We start from the raw sequence: 20,226 nt of genomic DNA, 5'->3' as shown, positions 1-20,226 counted from the left end.
AAGGAAGTGACAAACACTATTTACCTTAGCAATAAAACCATAACTAAGAATAGAGGTGAGACTTACAGAAAAGAGACTTAACTTTGGGTGGTAAACACACAATACAATGTACAGGTGATGTATTGTAGAATGTATACCTGAAACCTATATACTGTCCCCCAATTTAAAAAATAAATAACCAAATACTTAGAACTATCCCTCCCATAAGAAATATTTACCAGATCTCCCCATCCCTTTAATGTTTGAGTAAAGTGCTGTACACTTTTTCAAAGCTTAATAGCTAAGAGCATATCCTGTATTTTGTATTTTATTTAATATATAAATTATGTGGGACACACTTTATTACTGTGTTTTGTGCCTTGTTTGAAACAATCAAAATACTATCAAAGAATGAGAGAGAGAGAGAGAGAGAGAGAGAGAGAGAGAGAGAGAGAGAGCTTGAGAATGAAATACAAGAGATCTTAAACAGGTATTCTAGTTTAGTCACATTGAAAGAAACAAGAAGCATGGCCTGAGGCAAGCCCAGATAAGCATTTCAACCTTTAATAACATTTCTCTCAAACATTTACATAAGCATCTTTTATTGAATCATTTTCTATCTACTATAGGGTGTCCCCCAAAATGTATGCACACACTTTGAATAATTATAAAGGCCGTGTTTATTAAAATAGATTTCATTTTCATAATTGAGTTATCAGCTATTAAAGTGTGCAAACATTTTGGGAGGACATGCTGTATATATTCATAGCACCTTTAACCTCTTGGCAACACCCTCAACCTTTTCATGTTATCCCAGAGGGATACTATCATCCAGGCTGCCTGATAGTTGCCATCTTGGTTCCTCGGTTCCCACTCTTCTCAACATCTGATTCAGTCTCTCATCTGGGGTTCTAGTCATCGTCTACTCCAGTGGTTCTCAGTCTTCTGGCCCTTTAAATACAGTTCCTCATGTTGTGACCCCCAACCATAAAATTATTTTCGTTTCTACTTCATAACTGTAATTTTGCTACTGTTATGAATCATAATGTAAATATCTGATATGCAGGATGGTCTTAGGCCAGTGGTCAGCAAACCTCGGCTCGCGAGCCACATGCGGCTCTTTGGCCCCTTGAGTGTGGCTCTTCCACAAAATACCACGTGCGGGCGCGCACGTACAATGTGATTGAAACTTCGTGGCCCATGCACAGAAGTCAGTGTTTGGCCTGGGCGAGTCTATTTTGAAGAAGTGGCGTTAGGAGAAGTGGGGGGGGTGTCGGTCAGTCGGGCGACGGGAGATGGGCCGGGGGATACGCAGCACAGGGGAGGTACATTGTTTTGAGGTACGTTCGCTGAGGTCAACCCCTTCCAACTCTCCCATCCACACTCTTCTATCTGAAACAAGTGTACAAGATGAGTGTGGATGGGAGAGTTGGAAGGCGTTGTCCTCAGCGAACGTACCTCAATCAGATTGAGGATGTTTTTAGCCAAGGCCAGCTTAGGAGTACCTTAATTAAGTTCATAACAATATACCTTCCTATATAGTTTAAGTTTAAAAAATTTGGCTCTCAAAAGAAATTTCAATCGTTGTACTGTTGATATTTGGCTCTGTTGACTAATGAGTTTGCCGACCACTGTCTTAGGCGACCCCTGTGAAAGGGTCGTGTGACCCCCAAAGGGGTCGTGAACCACAGGTTGAGAACCGCTGGTCTACTCTGAGGTGTTCTGCAGTCTACTCTACAACTACTCTGATAGCCCTTCTAGCAAAAATGCTCTACCAGTTTCAACCTTGATCCCTATCTAGAATGAAGAAGAATGAAGACAGACAAAAAGGGGAGTGTTGTGAACACTTGAATGTCAAAAAATGTTGTCACCTGACACTCTGTTTGAACCTTGGGAATATTCCTAAAGGCGTGTTGTTTGTTGAAGGTTTCTCTTTCAATGAGTACAAAGCCCTTTTTACCAGCAGTGTGTGCCTCTACCAGGGTCCCTTTGGAGGTCTGCAGGGCAGAGTTGGGCTAACTCCTTACTATAAATCCGAGAGATAGGTACTTCCAAACTATAATGAATGAAAAACAGCAAAATAAAAATGTAATCTTCCACTCTGCCAAGCCTAGTGATTTTCACAATGGCAGACAAGATAACTGTTTCAAACTAATAGCCAACCTCTCCCTCCCTCCCCTCCCTCTCCTAGCAGCATGCTTCCACCAGAGAAACTGCAGGGGAGGAGTGACCATATGAACTCATCGTTTCTTTCCGGGGTGCCCTCTCCCTCCCTGGAAGCATGTGCGGGTCTGTAATTCTGAACTCAGCTCCCACTCTGGCTCTGACAAGGACGGGGAAACATTCTCATGGAACACGCTGTGGCATCATTTGTTAGCGGTTGCTTTCAGATTGTGAAGACTCTCCGCATCACCTTTCATTTCTCAAATTGGCTGGGAGCTCACAATGTCTTTTTAACTTTACATCCATAAAGGACATTTAGCAAGGACCTTCTACTCTCTCCCATAGATAATGATATCCTTTTGCCTCCGGATCTGTCCATTTTCGTAGGATTGTAGTGTTATGTTCAAACCGCAAGTTAAAAACTGTCTGGCTCCCTTGACTCAACACTGCCTATGTATCCACCCAGCTCCTGAGAAGGAGCCTGAACCAGTTATCCCAGGGCCCGTCGGAATGCCATTCCATGGCTGTTGTACAGCAGCCCGGACTCTGACTTGGCAGGCCCTGAGAGGCAGGGTTTACCTAGTTTCCGTGTAACTGCGCCTGGCTCTCTCCTTCCAGGAAGGACTCACTGGCATAAGTCACCCAGAGACCAGTGAAACTGGGGCATATGTTTCCAGAAAGATTATTTTTTTAAGACTTCATTTTTAGAGCAGAGTTAGGTTCAAAACAAAAATGAGAGAAATATACAGAGATTTCTTATATATCCCTTGCCACTCACATATTATAACCTCCCCTATTGTCAAAATCACTCACTAGAATGGCTTATTATTTATTTATTTATTTATTTATTTATTTATTTATTTCCAAGGTTAAACCTACATTGACATGTCATAATCACCCAACATCTACAGTTTACCTTAGATTTCACTCTTGCTGTTACACATTCTTTGTTTCACATATGAATAAGGACATATCCATCAGTAAAATACAGACTATTTTCACTGCTCTAAAAATCCTCTGAGCTCTGTCTATTCATCTTTTCCTTGCCCACCCTAATGACTGCTGATCTTTTTATTTTCCCTGTAGTTTTTCTTTTTTCCAGAGCATCATAAAGTGAAACTATACAGTACATAGCAGCATGTAGCCTTTCCAGATTGGCTTCTTTCACTTAGTAATTGGACATGTAAGATCCCTCTGTCTTCTCATTGGTGGATAGCTCATTTCTTTTTGGCACTGAATTTGTCCGAATGCACCATCATTTATTTACTCATTCACTTAGTGAAGAACATCTTGTTTGTTTCAAATTTTGGGCACTTTTCATAAGGTTGCTATAAATATCCCTGTGTAGGATTTTGGATTTACATGTTTACTAGAAAGAATGTTCAGAAATTATCATTTTATTAAATAAGATAATATGTTCTAAATTTTTTTCTCTGTATACATTCTCCCCTCTACATGTAATTACACACTAACCACGTTGTACATACTAGCTTAAGAGCTTGCTGGTAGTTGCCGGGAACGGATGTCTGTCTTTTTATGTGTTGAATTCGTGTCCTTACCACATAAGCTTGCTTTCAGGTAGTTGTGACGAAAACAAACTCCAGGCTGAGACCGAGGGTGATATAATGAATCTGGTATCAATATGTTGCGGGGGGAATGACCAAGGAGAAAAAACTCTAGTGGGATACAGAGTGATGAAGAAGGTTGTGACTCTCCACCTGCTAATTTCAACTTCTTTCAAACATGAACACATCTCTAAGTGCATATAGCATACCCAGTCACAAAAAGGAGCTATTCCCATCTAACAGGGTATAAAAATGTTGACATATGCTGATGCATGTGACAAATTATGAACATTTTGTAAATGTACCCCAATGATTTCTAAAAGAAAATTAAGTATGGAGTTTTTAAAAACTGAGTTATTTAAAAGCTCTACTTTAGTAGAGGATGTGTTTAGCAATTGAGACTGTTTAGCAGTACCCATCAATAAATTAAGCCAAAGGCAAGTAGACACACAATAAGCTTACTAGTGTGGCTTAATACTTTGAAGAAGCCCTGGGACCCCCCCGGCCAACGTGGCTCAGTGGTTGAGCATCGACCTATGAACCAGGAAGTCATGGTTCAATTCCTGGTCAGGGCGCATGCCCAGGTTTGTGGGCTGGATCCCCAGTGGAGTGTGTGCAGGAGGCAGCCAACCAACGATTCTCTCTCAGCATCGATGTTTCTATCTCTCTCTCACTTCCTCTCTGAAGTCAATAAAAATATATTTTAAACAGAAGCCCTGGAACCTTTAAAAATGAATGCTTATTATACCGGTAGGATATGATACCCACATGTTTTATTACTAGCATTTAAAACGCAAGAAAAGAGAAATTAAGGTATTTTAAGAGCAAGACTAGAATTAATGGTCTTATTGGGAAGTTTCTTAGATTGCCTAAAAAATTAGAGAAAACATTTGCATGGATTGTTTCCTTTAGACTTTTAAGATAAGGACGATTGCACAGTACATTATAATATCTGGCAGATGTTCATTTAATCACCATATTTTAGAAATTTAATGTAAAAGAAAAATGTAAAGCATTTAGTCTCTGGGTTGTTTATTGATACACGGTGATGACCTGCAAATAACTTTGGCAGCATTCTGAGTAGTTGGCAGTCTCTTCAAAATAAGCCAATTAAAGAGTACAACATTACTGCACTATATCAAGTCACATTCTTCTAAAACTAAAATATTAATCTTTCACAATATGCCACCAAACAGCAGCATCTTTGCAATATACTATAGCAACATCTTTGCAGAGTTCCTAAGCTCTTTGAAAAGTGGGATAATATACATGACAGGAGATAAAATATCATAAAAGCTATAGCTATAATTATCCACTTGGCAGAATAAGCTCTGTATAGACTCACACATTAAAACACAAATATTTATTAAACTAAACATTTTAGTTCAGCTCAGCTTATATGTTCAAGGGAATTGGTGAACAATATGGAAAAAAATATAGATTGGCCTTCTGTCTTTTTATTTATTTATTTTATCTCTGTTTTAAAAAGCAAACTGTTTTCATTGCAAAACACTTAGAAAATACAGACTTAATCCCAGAAAAATAGTTAACCACAAATAAACCATAATTCTACACGTGAGGTAGAACATTTTCCTGGTATAGTATTTTTGTATATGTTTCCTTTTCTGTGGACACACGTAGGGTTTACTTTCAATTTATTTAAATGAATCATAATAACTATAATTAACTTAATATGCTTTCATGCTTACTAGGGATTGACTTAAAAAAAGAACCTCAACTTTTTGTGATTTCTTAAATGTTGCTAATAGATACCTAAGTTTGTTTAAACAGAGGCCAGCAAATCTGCAGACATTTTGGGCTTATTTTAAAGGATGTACACACACAAAAAAAGTTTATGTCAACTCTTCAAAGGAATAAAAGGAATATTTCTAATGCTGCACAATAAATCCATGATGAAGTAAATAGAATAATGCAGGTATTATGTATATTATAGAAGTTTTCAAAATTTATGTTGGTTGAATTCTATTAAAAACACATTTTTTAAATAATTGACAATTCTTTCTTTAAAAATATAAATTTGGAAAATGCAACGTTTAGAATAAATAGAAAGTACAAGTCAAAGAAGAGTAATGGAAGCTCCATTATAGAATCAGTAGACAAAATAAGCCACAAAGCACATTCCCACACTTAGTCTGAAACAGAAACCAGCACTCAATAGATTATTTCACTCCTCCCTAGTAGAGCAGAATCTATAATAATAAAAGTGCAATATGCTAATTAGAACAGATGTCCTTCCGGACGACCTTAAAGATGAAGCTGGGGTTGAGAGGAAAGCCTGGGTCCTGGGTGCCCACTGGTGGCTGGAGGGAAGCCTGGGTCCCGGGTGCCAGAGGGAAGCCAGTGCCAGCAGCCAGGGGAAGGAAGGCCTACTCTTGCACGAATTTTGTGCATCGAGCCTCTAGTCTTTAAATATTTGTACATTAACGTTTTGAGATGCTAAAAGAGTTGTGAAAAAAGTGCTAATTATATCTATTTTTGGTTCTGATAAGAAAACATCTTTTCAAAGTACTTAATATGAATTAGGAATTAGTTATTCAATATGGCAGACAACCTGCATGAAAATTCATACTTATTTGTCTGCCCTAGGCTTTCTGTCAGTTTTTCTGTTCCCATACACTTTCAGTTTTCCCATTAACCATTTCTTAATAGCCATGTCTAATAAACTATGGATCCTAATCCTTACCAGATTCCAGCCAATTTAAGTTAGCAGTGTAAGACTTACCTTGTGATACACTTCTTTTGGAGGAATGTAATATATTTCAGTTAGATGAAATAATAATCAACTCTATCTATTGACAAAGAACAATTCCAGCCAGTACCTGAATGCATTCCTGGAATGCTCCTAAATCAAATAAATCCTTCACAATAAAAACTAAGCAACTATCTAGAATTTGTCATAGTATAATCCAAGTAAAGCATTAACAGGGAATGTCTATATTTAAACTCTTACCTGGTAAAAGCTAAAGGAGAGTTGTTTGTGAATTTGGGTTGAAGCTTTTATTTAGTACTTCTACACGTAACAAACATAGCATTAAAATGGGAAGAAATCCCTCTTCGATACGTCACTTGCAAACAGAAAGCTCACTCACCATTCCGACTCTCTTCATCAATAGCGACTATGGTAGCTGGTGGTCCTCCCCTAGCTAGTTTGCAATCTAAAGAGAGAAAACAACCAAAGGTAATAAGTTACAACTATGGGAGCACTCACCCTGAGATCAAATTCACTGAGATGGGCAGTGACAGTTAAAAAGAAAAATCCTACAATCAAACTAATACGGGTCATTACTTTTAACAGCTTTTAATTATTAAAAAATAAATCCATATGAACCACATAGATTACTTTACCACATCATAACATAGTTACTTTGTATATTGTGAAGCTATTCAAATCTGAATGAGAAAACACCCACAGAGACCACAGGGGAGCAAAAGTCTTTCAGGACAGAGATAATGGGATGGTAATATAACCCAAAGAAATAACATAAAGGAATGATCAACAAGGATAAGTTGTAATTAAAGCTTCACAAAAGAAACAAACATAATTAGACTTTAATTGTGATAAAGAGTCTAATTAAAGGAAGTGGATAAAATTTTAACGATGTTCTAAAGAGAATGAAACAAAGACAGACAAGCAATGCTCATGAGGCTGTTTGGAATTTTAATTTTTGTCATCTTACCCTCATATTGCCAGTCTGGAGTCAAAAGTATAGAGTCATCAAGGGAAGCAGATCAGAAAAATGGAAGAAAGAAAGGAAGAAAGAATATATGTATATATTTAGCGAAGATTGACAGATATCCGTAGCATTATATAATAACAGATACATCACCAAATGGTTTGTGGAAAAAGAAATATGTAAAATCCTTATACAAAATTTTGAAATTCTAATATAATATTAACACATTAACACAATATTATATGCCACTTGAAACTGATATAAAGTACATTTATATGTTTCCTGAAAAAAGTAAATACAAATTACTTATGAACTATTATTCCATGTTGAACAAACCTTAAGCACAATGCCTGTCAATCACTGATGACTAATTCATGATGTTAAATAATACTAATACCCTGCCAAGAATCTCGTGATAATGAACATATAAGTAGCATCATGAGCTGTAATATCCACGATAATTAAAATGTAAAGGTGCCGCATGTGAGATGTCCACCGCACATGTCGGAGGCAGAAAGCTCTCTCCAGGCAGTCCCTGGCATAGCTGTGCTGTGCAGGTAAATGCACGAGGCGCACTCCTGAGACGGAGGCATAAATCAAAACTGCTTAAAGCCATCCAAGTATGTGTGTTTCTTGGGAGATGACTTCAAGGCTTATTATTTATTTGTGAAAATTCTATCTATTATGCAGATGGGCAGGAATAACCAAGCCTTTGGCAAGCACTATTCTATACTGTAAGGTACGTGCTCTCTCAAATGAAGCTTAAAATCGCACAGATCTACGGTTTTCTGTCCTTGTCACTGTGCAAGGAGTTTCAAGCCACAGCATTTTTAGATCTAAAATATGCCCTGTTGCTAACACTCCTTCCTCCACCTCCTATCTCCCCTCCCCATATAGCACAGCTGCTCACTATATGTCACTCTTACAATGGTTTCCTCACCTATTTCCATCTTGCATTCATCTGTTCATTCCATGAGAATTATTTTCATGCACCCAAATCAAAGGTAAAGTAATGGTACTTCTTGGCATAAAAGCATTACATGTTTCCCAATACAGAGCTTTTCTGAACTAAATGGTAATGGAAAACATTCCCAAGGATGTTATGGTATCTACATCCTTTAGAATTAAGCACTATGCCCTCCTGTTACATCAGAAACCTTATTCTTGCCGAAACATACCTTGTATTTTGAGGGAAGTTTTATTACCTAGATTAATTTCAGCTTCTACTTCTGCCTGGCAAATCTATGCTTCTCTTGGTGAAACCATAATTCACCTGTAACCATGAAAACTCACCCAAACTGTAATCAGAATTTTTTTTTCCTCCCATGTCTTCATAAAGAAAACCTGGCCAGTTCTTACTAGAAGCAATTCTTGAATTATCAAACATCGCTTCCATTCATATTTCAGAGAGAAGTAACTTTTTGGACTATCCCCTCTTCTTATATATATGGCCACTGCCTTAATTAAGTCCATCATTGCTAGATAGAGTAGACAAAAACCATGTATTTGAGTGTGAGTATTGGTAGAGGTACAGATATATAATCAATAAGTTTGGGGGGCAGGAAAGGTAAAAGAAAAGAAAAGAAAAGAAGGTGGGAGTTTGATATAAATATTTAAACTTTTTCCAGTTGGTTGTTATTAAATTGATGGATATACTTTCTTTATATAACTAATCCAAGTTAAACTCCTGATACCTCATCCCTGTCTAATTCCCCGGTCCTTTCCACTCTTATAGTTTATTGTCTACCATAACAAACTAAGTTTATGTTTGCTGTGCCATTGCTGAAACTTTCTTCCTCTTCTTATTTTCCTGATGAACTTCTATTTCTCTTAAGAATCTGGCAAAGCATCACCTCTTCTAACAAACCTTCCTTCTTCTCAGTCTAGATTAAATGTCCCTTCTTTGTATTCTAATGTATTCCATTGGAAAATAGTGAATCTTTCTCAGAACTCCCATAGACCAAGTCTGTGTCACATTCATCTCAGTAACCTCAGAACCTAGCAAGAAGTTGGTCCTGAAAGAAGGTTTGTTGAACATTTTCTGAGCTACAATCTGCCCAACTACAAACTCCCATGAACATCCTTCCATGAGAGCTGCTCAGAAGTCGGTTTTCATTATGTATTCGCCAGATAAAAAAACAGCCCAAGAGTAAAGGCCATTTCCTTTCAATCAGACCCTTTCAAATGACTCCTACTAAGCTTTATTGATCCAGTAGGTTCCACATTCCCCCTGTAATATGCTTTTATGTACAAAAATTACTTTATCTATTCTGGATCAAACCAAGTATAGTTAATTTTTAAAGACTCACATCATAATGAAGAGAGATTAGTCAGATACATAAAATTAATCTATTAATAACATCGTTCACAAGAGCCAGAGTGTTTGTTTTGAAATAATGCATTCATGAAAGTATAATTAGTTTTGACATGTACAAAAAATGTTAATAACCAGTATATTCAGAATTGTCTTGATAAAAGTAAATATGGGGTGGAATAGCCAGGGACCATTATGTATGCAAAATATCCAAATGGAGATCAAAGTGAAGACTAAAAGGCAATTTGGGGACTGGGGATCCTGTTCTCTATGGACTATGGGTAATCTGCCACAGGAAAACAAACAAACATGTTAGCTGATGACACCTGTACCTTAGAAACTGATTTCCTTAATCTATTTAATTTCACCCTTGACTGATTTGGTTCAATCACAAATTCATTGTCTTCATGACTCAAATTTCTAAGTCCTCAGGTCCCTACCTGATCCCCACATCCAATTTGTTTTAAAGTGCAAGATATGATTACAAATGTCTGAATGTTCAGTGTGAGTTATTTCTTCTAATTTGTCATCAGCTAAAAATAAGCCATACATTTTTAAATAACCTCATGCAACAGGTCAAAGTTAAAACCAAAAAGAAATATTAGAAAGATGTATGTTCTTGTAGTCCACTAAATTTCTTTCAGAGGATTATAATATACTAGAGGCCCGGTGCACTACATTCATGCACTGGAGGGGGGTGGTCCCTCAGCCGGGCCTATGCCCTCTCATAGTCCAGGACCCCTCAGGGGATGTCCTACTGCCATGGAGGCGGGAGAGACTCCTGCCACCACCACTGAGCTCGCCAGACGTGAGCCCGGCTTCCTGCCTTGAATATCTTCCCCCTGGTGGTCAATGCATGTCATAGCATCCATTCATTCCGCTGTTCAGTCAATTTGCATACTAGGGTTTTATTATATAGGACTAGAGGCCTGGTGCACAAAAATTTGTGCACTCGGGGCGGGGGGGGGGGGGGGAGTCCCTCAGCCCAGCCTATGCCCTCTCGCAGTCTGGGACCTTTTGGGAGATAACGACCTACTGGCTTAGGCCTGCTACCGGGTGGCAGAGGGCAGGCCCAATCCCTAGGTGCAGCCCCTGGTTGGGCTCAGATCAGGGCCAATTGGAGAGTTGGGGTGCCGCCCCGTGTCATGCACAGAGCAGGGCGGATTGGGAGGTTGCAATTCCACCCTCAGTCATGGTCAGGGTAGGGCCAATTGGGGGGTTGGGGCACCGCCTCCTGTCACACACAGAGCAGGGCGGATCAGGGGGTTGGGGCGCCGCCCTCTATCACCCACAGAGCAGGGCCAATCAGGGGGTTGGAGCGCCGCCACTGTCACACTCAGGGCAGGGCTGATGGGGGAGGTTATGGCTCTACCCCATCACACACAGAGCAGGGCCCATGGGGGGGAAGGGGGGGTTGGGGCGCTGCCCTCTATCACCCACAGAGCAGGGCCGATCAGGGGGTTGGGGCGCCTTCCCCTGTCACGAACAGAGCAGGGCGGATAGGGAGGTTGTGGCCCCGCCCCCTGTCACACACAGAGCAGGGCGGATCAGGGGGTTGGGGCGCTGTCCTCTATCACCCACAGAGCAGGGCCGATCAGGGAGTTGGGGCGCCTTCCCCTGTCACGAACAGAGCAGGGTGGATAGGGAGGTTGTGGCCCCGCCCCCTGTCACACACAGAGCCGCAGGGCGATCAGGGGGTTTGGGTGCTGCCCCCTGTCACGCTGATCCCGGTGCCGGGAGGCCTCGCGGCTCCGCTGATCCCGGTGCTGGGAGGCATATTACCCTTTTACTATATAGAATAGAGGCCTGGTGCATGGGTGGGGGCCGGCTAGTTTGCCCTGAAGGGTGTCCTGGATCAGGGTGGGGGTCCCCACTGGGGTGCCTGGCCAGCCTGGGTGAGGGGATGATGGCTGTTTGCAGCTGGTCACACACCCTTCAGGGTGGGGGTCCCCACTGGGGTGCCTGGCCAGTCTGGGTGAGGGGCTGAGGGCTGTTTTCAGGCTGGGACTGAAGCTCCCAACTGATCTTTTTTTTTCTTTTTTCTTTTTTATTCTGGGCCAGCTTTAGTTCTGAGGCTCCAGCTCTTAGGCCTCCGCTCCTGAAAGCAGGTATCTGGTTTGTTTCGGTTCTCGAAACTCTGTATGAACTCCAGCTCTGAGATCCCAGCCGGCTGAAAGCTGGTTTCTGGAGTTTTGTTTAGCGTCTACATTTGTTTCAATGTTTGAAACAGCAGGCTCAGAGGCCTGCAGCGGCAGGCGGGGAACGTTGGAGTCCTCCATCACTGAAGCAAGCAAGCCTCATGTTAGTTTCAAGCTGCCTGGCTGCCGGCCGCCATCTTGGCTGACAGTTAATTTGCATATTGCCCTGATTGGCCAATGGGAAGGGTAGCAGTCGTACGCCAATTACCATGTTTCTCTTTTATTAGTGTAGATTCTTTGCCAGAAGTTCATAGATCTTCATTTCTTTAGGGTAAGTCATTAGATTTTTATTTGTTTCCTTTGGTGGTGTCATGTTTCACTGTACCTTCATGATCCTTGTGGCCTTAAATTGGTGCCTGTGCATTTGAGGAAGTAAGAACCTCTTCAAGTCTTTAAATATGAGCTTTGACAGGAAAGTCCTTCATCAGTCAGCCCACCTAGAGATTCTGGTTGAACTGCCTGGTGGCATCTATATACAGGTTTGTTGTTGAAGTCCTTGATTAGGCAGGTCTGGTACCTGGGTCAGAAGGAGGACAGGTCTGGTGCTTGGTACATGGGGACCAGCCTGGTGGTTGGGCCTATTAGGGCAAGTGGAAGCCTCGTTCATTGTGATGGGCCTGAAACTGGAACCTACAATGATACCCTGGGTCTAGGTATGTGTGAGAGGACCTCGATTCTGGATCCACAGGGGCCAACCAGATAGCAGTTGCCAGTGAGGTATGTACAGCATCTGGGTCCCCAAGGTTCAGTTTAGTAGGATTCTAAAAATAACAATCTCCTGATGATAAATATTACCAAAGGTTTTTTTGTAAAATAAAATGGGCTGAAATGAGATATGTCCTGGGAGCTGGGGAAATGAGGGTAGGCCTTGTGCTAGAGTGAGCCTGGAACCTGGGGCTGTGGTGGCCAGCCTGAAGGTTGGTTCCATGGAGGCCTGTGTGGTGGTGGAATGGGCTGGGAGCCCGAGCCCACAGGAGCTGGTCTGGCACACCGGTGGGTTGAGAGTTTCAGTCCGTGGTAGTTGGCCTACAGTAGGATCTAGCCAGGAATCTGGGTGTGCAGGTGCCTATCTAGTACCTGAGTTCACTGGGTTAATTGGGAGCCTAGGGTCACAGGAACTGACTAGAGCAGCAGTATCCTGCTGGAATTGCAATAAACCAAAAGTCTGGGTCTGCAGGAGTCCCTGCATGCCCATGGGAATCCTGGGGCTATGGGAGCCAGCCAGCACCTGGGAGAGCAGGGACCCTCACATGTTTTCCAGGGGTAACATACTTCAAAGTGAAGCAGAAGAACTGCTAGAGGAAGCAGGGAAAAGTTTCACTGTCTGGCACAGAAAGCTTATTTAAATTTACAAAGATAATGGAAAATTCAGCAACATTTTCCCATTGCCTTATTTTCTCAATCCCATGGAAAAAGTTGGTCTGCAGTTTTATTATCAAAGGGGTAAGTCTAACAATGAAACGGGTAGGGAGATGGAACTGACAGTTATGAAAAAATAAGCACCTAAAAATAACAACAACAATGAAACAAAACACATCTATTTCCTACTTTTCCATTTGTCTCATCTTGCTTTCACAGTGCTTCCTCAGGTACAATTCCACTTAGTAAACATAATTTCCTTTGAATCATACATCAGAAGTCAAACGAGAGGAAAGCTGAACATAGAAACACAAGCTCCAAATGAACTTATGTTATTTGTTTCACAGTGAATATGAAGTATAATAGGGGGAATGTCTTCATGTGCCGACTATTTTTAAAATTCTATTTTTTTATTTAAAAAATATTCCCTTACTGCATTGTAATCCTTGCAGAGAGTGACATTGAAGCCAAGTCAGGATAGTAATATGATCTGACATACACTGGGCAGAGAGAAGACATTTGTTGCCAAGTTTGGCCGAAGGCATGCTGGCTCCAGGTTGAAACATGTACATCTACAAATTAATTCTTTTAAGAAAATGAGCTTGGACTACAGTTTGATCATGGCCATAAGAATGAAAGCATATTATTGACAAACTGATTTTTTGGGATTGCAAGTTTTCTTTCACATTTTTAAAAAAACTGAAATGAATAAAGCACAGAAGACAAGAATTTTACCACCCAGGCACTTTAGATATGATATTTTTGACAGTTTGCTATCCTCGTGTACAACATGTGATGAATAAAGCTTTATGCTCTGCAGTTTACCACTCATAGGTTCATTTTTTGACAGTCCTCTCCACAGATACCTGTGGTTTTGAAGATCTGCTGCTATTTAAGAGAACTTCTCAAGGGTAGGACTCCATATTTTTTTCTTTATATTTGTTCATATCACACATTTTGCCAACAGTGAGCCCAAAAACACTTTATAGTTATAACTACTTCCCTTGTTGCTTTCTAAGCTACAAGATTTTTTTATTTTACAATCAGCTTTCCATTCTCAGTATTGTGTGTCTAACAGTATACACATAGCAGCTTTCTATATGGTATTCACAAAGAGAGCAATGCTGCAAATAGTGGGAAACAATCTTTTTCAGAATTTCCATTGCATCAAGAGCATTTTATTATACCTCTCTTCAAATGAGTTTACTTGAATATATGAGGAACTTATTATTCTATTGTTATATTTACCTCCATAAACTTTGGTAATATTTATCATCAGGAGATTGTTATTTTTTTGAAAATTTTCTATTATCTTAGTCAGAGTCAAGAACCAGTAAAATATTATGCAGCTGTAAAAATGAAAGAACTCTTACCATTTGTAATAGCATGGATGGACCTGGAGAGCATTATGCTAAGCAAAATAAGCCAGTCAGAGAGAGGTAAGTATCACATAATCTCACTCATTTGTGAAATCTAATAAACAACATAAACTGATGAATAAAAATAGACCCAGAGGCGCAGAACCATTGAGCAGACTGTCAAACCTCAGAGGGAAGGCAGGGGAGAGTGAGGGGGTGGGAAGAGATCAACCAATGAACTCATGCATACGTGCATAACCCATGGACACAGACAATAAGGTGGTGAAGGCCTGTGGTGAGGGTCAGGGGTGAGTGGGAGAGATCAATGGGGTAAAAGGGGGCATATGTAATACTTTGGACAATAATGATTAGAAAAAAAGAACCAATCAATAAGATAAACAGTCCCCGAGACTCCAAATATCTATACACTAAAGTTCATGAACCTGAAACTTAGAGAAAGCCCTACATCTTCCAACTCACTTTCTTTTCCATCCTTTTGTAATAAAATTTATTTTCTTCTTTCCTAACATAAAATGGATTATACAACATTAGTAAAAGTAGAGAATTATGGGGGAAAAGGAGATATGCCTGGGGAAAGACACAATTTCTATTTGAAAGCAAGGGCAGAGAAAGTAAAATTTGTTAATAGTAGATCAAGAACTCACAAAGCAGAGGAGTTTGGAGCAAATAATGTCCTTCTATACTAAAAGCTCAAGTACTGCTTTAAGGCACACAGTGCTATTTAATAATTATGTTAATGACTTTAACTAATAACCATAGTTTTTAATTTATGCAAACTCTTTAAATAATGAAAAGTATAGCCAAAACCGGTTTGGCTCAGTGGATGGAGCGTCGGCCTGCGGACTTAAAGGTCTCGGGTTCGATTCCGGTCAAGGGCATGTACCTGGGTTGCGGGCACATATCCAGGGGGGGATGTGCAGGAGGCAGCTGATCGATGTTTCTCTCTCATTGATGTTTCTGACTCTCTATCTCTCTCCCTTCCTCTCTGTAAAAAATCAATAAAATATATTTAAAAAAATAATGAAAAGTATACATTTTAGAAACATTTATATGCATGAGACTTACAATATACGTTTTGTTAACTAAAATAAAGTGATACTTTGTCCTGTCAAATTGTTTAAAATGTATTAAAAGAATAATAGCCAGAGTTGGTTAGAGAGAAAGGAAATACAAATTATTAGGTAATTTTGGTGGAGCTATACATTAAAAAAGAAAAGAAAAAGTGAAAGGCACTTTGGCAAGAATTTTAAAAGAAAGTTCCCTTGACAAGGAAATTTTACTTTGGAGGATATTCTAATATAGAAATAATCAGACAAGTAACCAGTGTTGTGAAAAGTACATATAACGGTAAAGCAATAGAGAGGATTGTTAAATCATGACTTGAACATACTTCACAGATGTGGTGGATATTGTAGACTGGTCCACTCCACCCACTCCAACCACTTTTCTAGCATAACACTTCTGTACCATAGTGGCTGGAGATCTTAAAGTGGCACTTCCAAATTCATTTGCAGGTGAACTTTGCCTCATACCTTGACAAATAGAACATCCTCTCATGACACTTGGAAGAAAAGGACTGTCTGAGCCAAAGGGAACTCTAGTAACACAATGAAAGAAGCGTGGTTCTTTGGAAGTAACTGTCGTTGATAAAATAGTTTCGGGCCCAGGGATTCCTAGGTGCCATGGAGGAGGATGGTACACCATGAAGTTTTAAACTAGAGAGTTCAGAGTTGTAGGTAGGTGTTTCTCTGGCTCTCTGGATCTTACCTCTGTAGAATAGTTTTCTGATCCCTCCAAATCACCTAGTTTAAGTTAATAAATACTTTCCAGATAAAAAGAATGGATTCTATTTTGGTTCTATTGTCTCTACTATAAAATCTGACAATTTGAAATCAGCCATCCAAAAATACATTCATAGTGTTTAAGAAATTCTAATGCAATGACCAACAATCATGAAAAGTCTTTTGTTTTGTTTTTTAAGCTGGTTTTAGAGCTCTGTGTAATTTCTGATATTTTAAGTCAGTATATATAAAACCATTCAATATTAAAAGCTAATAAATGATCATTGTGACCTTCCAGCTACCCACCCAGCTTTACTGAGGAATGACTGAAAAATTAAAATTATATATATTTAGGATATACAACGTGATGATTTAATATACTATATATTGTGAAATTAATAGCCATCTTTATGGCTAATACAGTTTTGCCTTAATGCTTCATGACCTACTCAGACATCAGATTTTATATTCTGACTCCTGTAAACACTCAAAATTCTTAAAATCTTAAAACTGAGAATCTCAACCCTAAGTGATTTACAGATGCTCCAAAACAAATGTGGACTTCAAAGCTTGGTTACATCAGTAGACTCATGGTTTGTTCTCTGATCAGGCCTCAGGGTAATTTTATTTTCTTCTCCTTTAATTCTCCATTCTGTCACCATATTTTTCAAAAGATATATTTTTCTTCCTTTTTTTAAATCAGCATTTTTAGGGAGTTTTCTGAAATTCCAGTCAACCAAAATCCTAGAAACAGAAAGGCCTCTAAAATTTTAGCTAACTTATTCTAAGATTTTAGGAAAAAACCCCAGCATTTTTCAAGTATGACATTTTGTGGAGTGATATTGCTGTTTAGGATCTCAATACTAATGCAAATCTACATGAGGCATCTATTTGCATTTGATGATACAACTAAATTCACATATAAATTATATAAATGTCTAACCACTATGACACCTGAAACTAATATAAAACAATATTGAATGTCAGCTGGAATTGAAAAATTTTAAAAAGTAAAAAATAAAAGCTCTAGCTGGTTTGGTTCAGTGGATAGAGTGTCGGCCTGCAGACTGAAGGTTTCCGGGTTTGATTCCAGTCAGGGCACACGCCTGGGTTGCAGGCTCAATCCCCTGAAGGGGGCATGCAGGAGGCAGCTGATCAATGATTCCCTCTCATCATTGATCTTTCTATCTCTCTCTCTCTCTCCCTTCCTCTCTGAAATCAATAAAAATATATTTTAAAAAATAAATAATAAAAATGACTACAAACTCTTTTTATAATTGTGAAAACTTACATATTCTTTATGAAAAATGTAAATAACTGTACAGAAAAATATTAAGATCACCTATATGTCCTAAAATTCATAGATAATGATTCTGTGACTTTAAGCAAAATGGCACATAAGGAAATCTGTTTTACCACAAGCTAATTAATATAAACAACAAGTAAATTATTAATGCACCTCATGAACATACTAACAAAAGGCATAGGACTAAATGACTCTGAACAAAAAGATGTTATTCAAGCACCTGCTGTATCTCCAAAAGAATCTGAGCTGACCTACAGCTCACAAAGAAATCATAAACTCATTTATATTAATTAATGTCTGTAATTTATTCTTAAATCTTGCACAGCAGACCATTAAAGATAAAATAAATATAAGGAATGCTAATTAATTTGCAAAAAGAAGAAGTAATAGAAATACGATTTGGACTTTCCCTTTTAGCCACATAAATTAGAGCCGCTGCTAAAGCACTTCAAGACACATGTAACTGGACTACTTTGGCACCTATTACTCTTTTGTGTTCTTCAGTATGAGTATTTTGCTCAAGTTAGAAATAATTCTTCTGAAGATTTTGGCTTATATACAATTTTGGACTACACCTTCTCTATTCTTCATGTGCCAGCTGCATTATGAAACCTTCCAGAATTCCAGAAAAGTAAATAATATTACCCTCCATTTATAGTTCAAGAAAAGACAGCTCATACAAATGAAGCAAAATTTCCACTGTTAGACTGATGGCAAATGGCAGTGAGAAGTCAAGCTTCTATCTGACATATAGGTCCATGCTCTCTCTTACCTGAAAACCTGTAATGATACTGAGTTATCTATTGTCTGTAATAGATAATTGGCATTATTAATATATTAGAGGCATTAAAATGTGGTAATTAAGAACATAGCCTCTAGCACTAGTTTGCTTGGGTTTGAATCCCAACTGACAGCTCATTCCTGATTTATTTTGGGCAAGTAATGTATACCTCTGGGTTTCAGCCATTTCATACTCTCACCGCAAGGACTGAATTGTGTAGCTGTAAAGCAGGTAGAAGGATATCTGGCACACAGTAGTGCCATGTAAGTGTTCAGTGTTCAAGCCTATTATGTCAGATTGTTAGTACTGAAATCACCGGATCAGTTATGTCAAAACTACTCACGGAAGAGTGCATGCCAATGACTTAGCTGTTGTTAGGAAACTATTGCCCGCCAACTTATTGTGAACCATTAAATAACTTCACTGTTGTTTGTTTGTTTTTTCCATGAAATTCCTACAGATCAATTTACTGGAGATAATCGTCTGCTCATTTGAGCCAAAAGTTCACTTATCAAAGCACAGTTTACTGCTTCAAGATACTGACTTCAGCATGAACAGCAATCCTAAACTATCATATCAACTTTTCCAGTTCCAATTGGTTCCTTCACTGGAGAGCCCTGCATCAAATTATTCCAGCCCAGAACCTAAAGCTCTATAAAAAGCCAGCTCTGACTTACCCTTTTGAGACATTGCTAAGGTTCTTTCAGGGTGATGTTCTATCTGACTACTAAACATTCTAATAAAGTATAGATTATTAACAGATTATTTGGTGATATTTTGAGATCAATGACCTGGAATCAGAACTGTCATCCCCTTGAGATGCCCTCTGTCCTGTAGTCCAAGGCCTTTGACTTGGAAATATTATGAGTCACTGGAGAACCCTTGGAGGAGTCTTCAACTGTGATGGGCAGGAATAACGATCAACATCAAGTTTAAATTTTGATTTGCTCTCATCTAATTCCCAAGTACTGATTTTATTTTGTCTGCTAGGAAATAGGATATATTTTAGGACATCTTGTGTAATCTAATCAGGTTTGAAAATCTTAAGGGTAATATGCCTTATTACCAATATGACTCATTGTCTGCTTCTGCCCTTATTATTTTCATGGGTCTGTAAGAGAAAGTTTCTAGGGGGAAAAACAGATGCTGAATCTGATAAATTGATGCTTAGAGTTAGCCCCACGGCAGACAAGTTAAGAAGATTCATTTGCCTTTGGACAAACTTTGCCTGGGCTAACTTCTCAAAACCTTAAGTGAATATTCTTGAGTCCTATCTTGTTTCCTCTGTAAGAATATGGTTCTGTCTAAAAATCTCCTTTAAAAAGTTTCTTTCCATGAAGAATACTGGATTACTAGGTCTCTGATTTTTAAAAAACTAACAAACATCAACTTTGGGACCTGAGAAACAATGTGTAAAATCCGAATTTACAAGGAACTGTTGCCATAGTTCCCTGGCTTTGTCTCATTCGGAATCTAAATTTTTGCCTTCTGTAGGTTAGACCCTTGTTTCTTACATGTATTTACATGATAATCTATTTCATGTAACTATCTTTCAAGAGTCAGTTTCACCAAGAACAATTTAAAATTATATAGGCCACTCTTCAAAATTTTAATATGAACAATATTGTTGACTTGAGAGTTGTCTTAGATTAGAAAGGAGCTAAAATTTTGTAGAATTAGATGGATCAATCAGAATGTGATGAATT

At 38.9% G+C, this 20,226-nt stretch overlaps 1 protein-coding gene across 1 annotated transcript in view; it reads right to left on the bottom strand.

Moving 5' to 3' along the window:
* The window catches only part of PCDH15 (protocadherin related 15), a 1,196,276-nt gene that overhangs the window by 451,220 nt on the left and 724,830 nt on the right, over positions 1-20,226 (bottom strand). The window contains exon 7 of the mRNA XM_081104785.1: positions 6,818-6,883. Within this exon, the coding sequence (XP_080960911.1) occupies positions 6,818-6,883 (66 nt within the window). The remainder of the gene's footprint in view (positions 1-6,817; positions 6,884-20,226) is intronic.

This window comes from Myotis nattereri (assembly GCF_964212035.1).
Source record: "Myotis nattereri genome assembly, chromosome: 13".
Lineage (NCBI taxonomy): Eukaryota > Metazoa > Chordata > Mammalia > Chiroptera > Vespertilionidae > Myotis > Myotis nattereri.
This window is presented reverse-complemented; position numbering and strand designations above follow the sequence as displayed.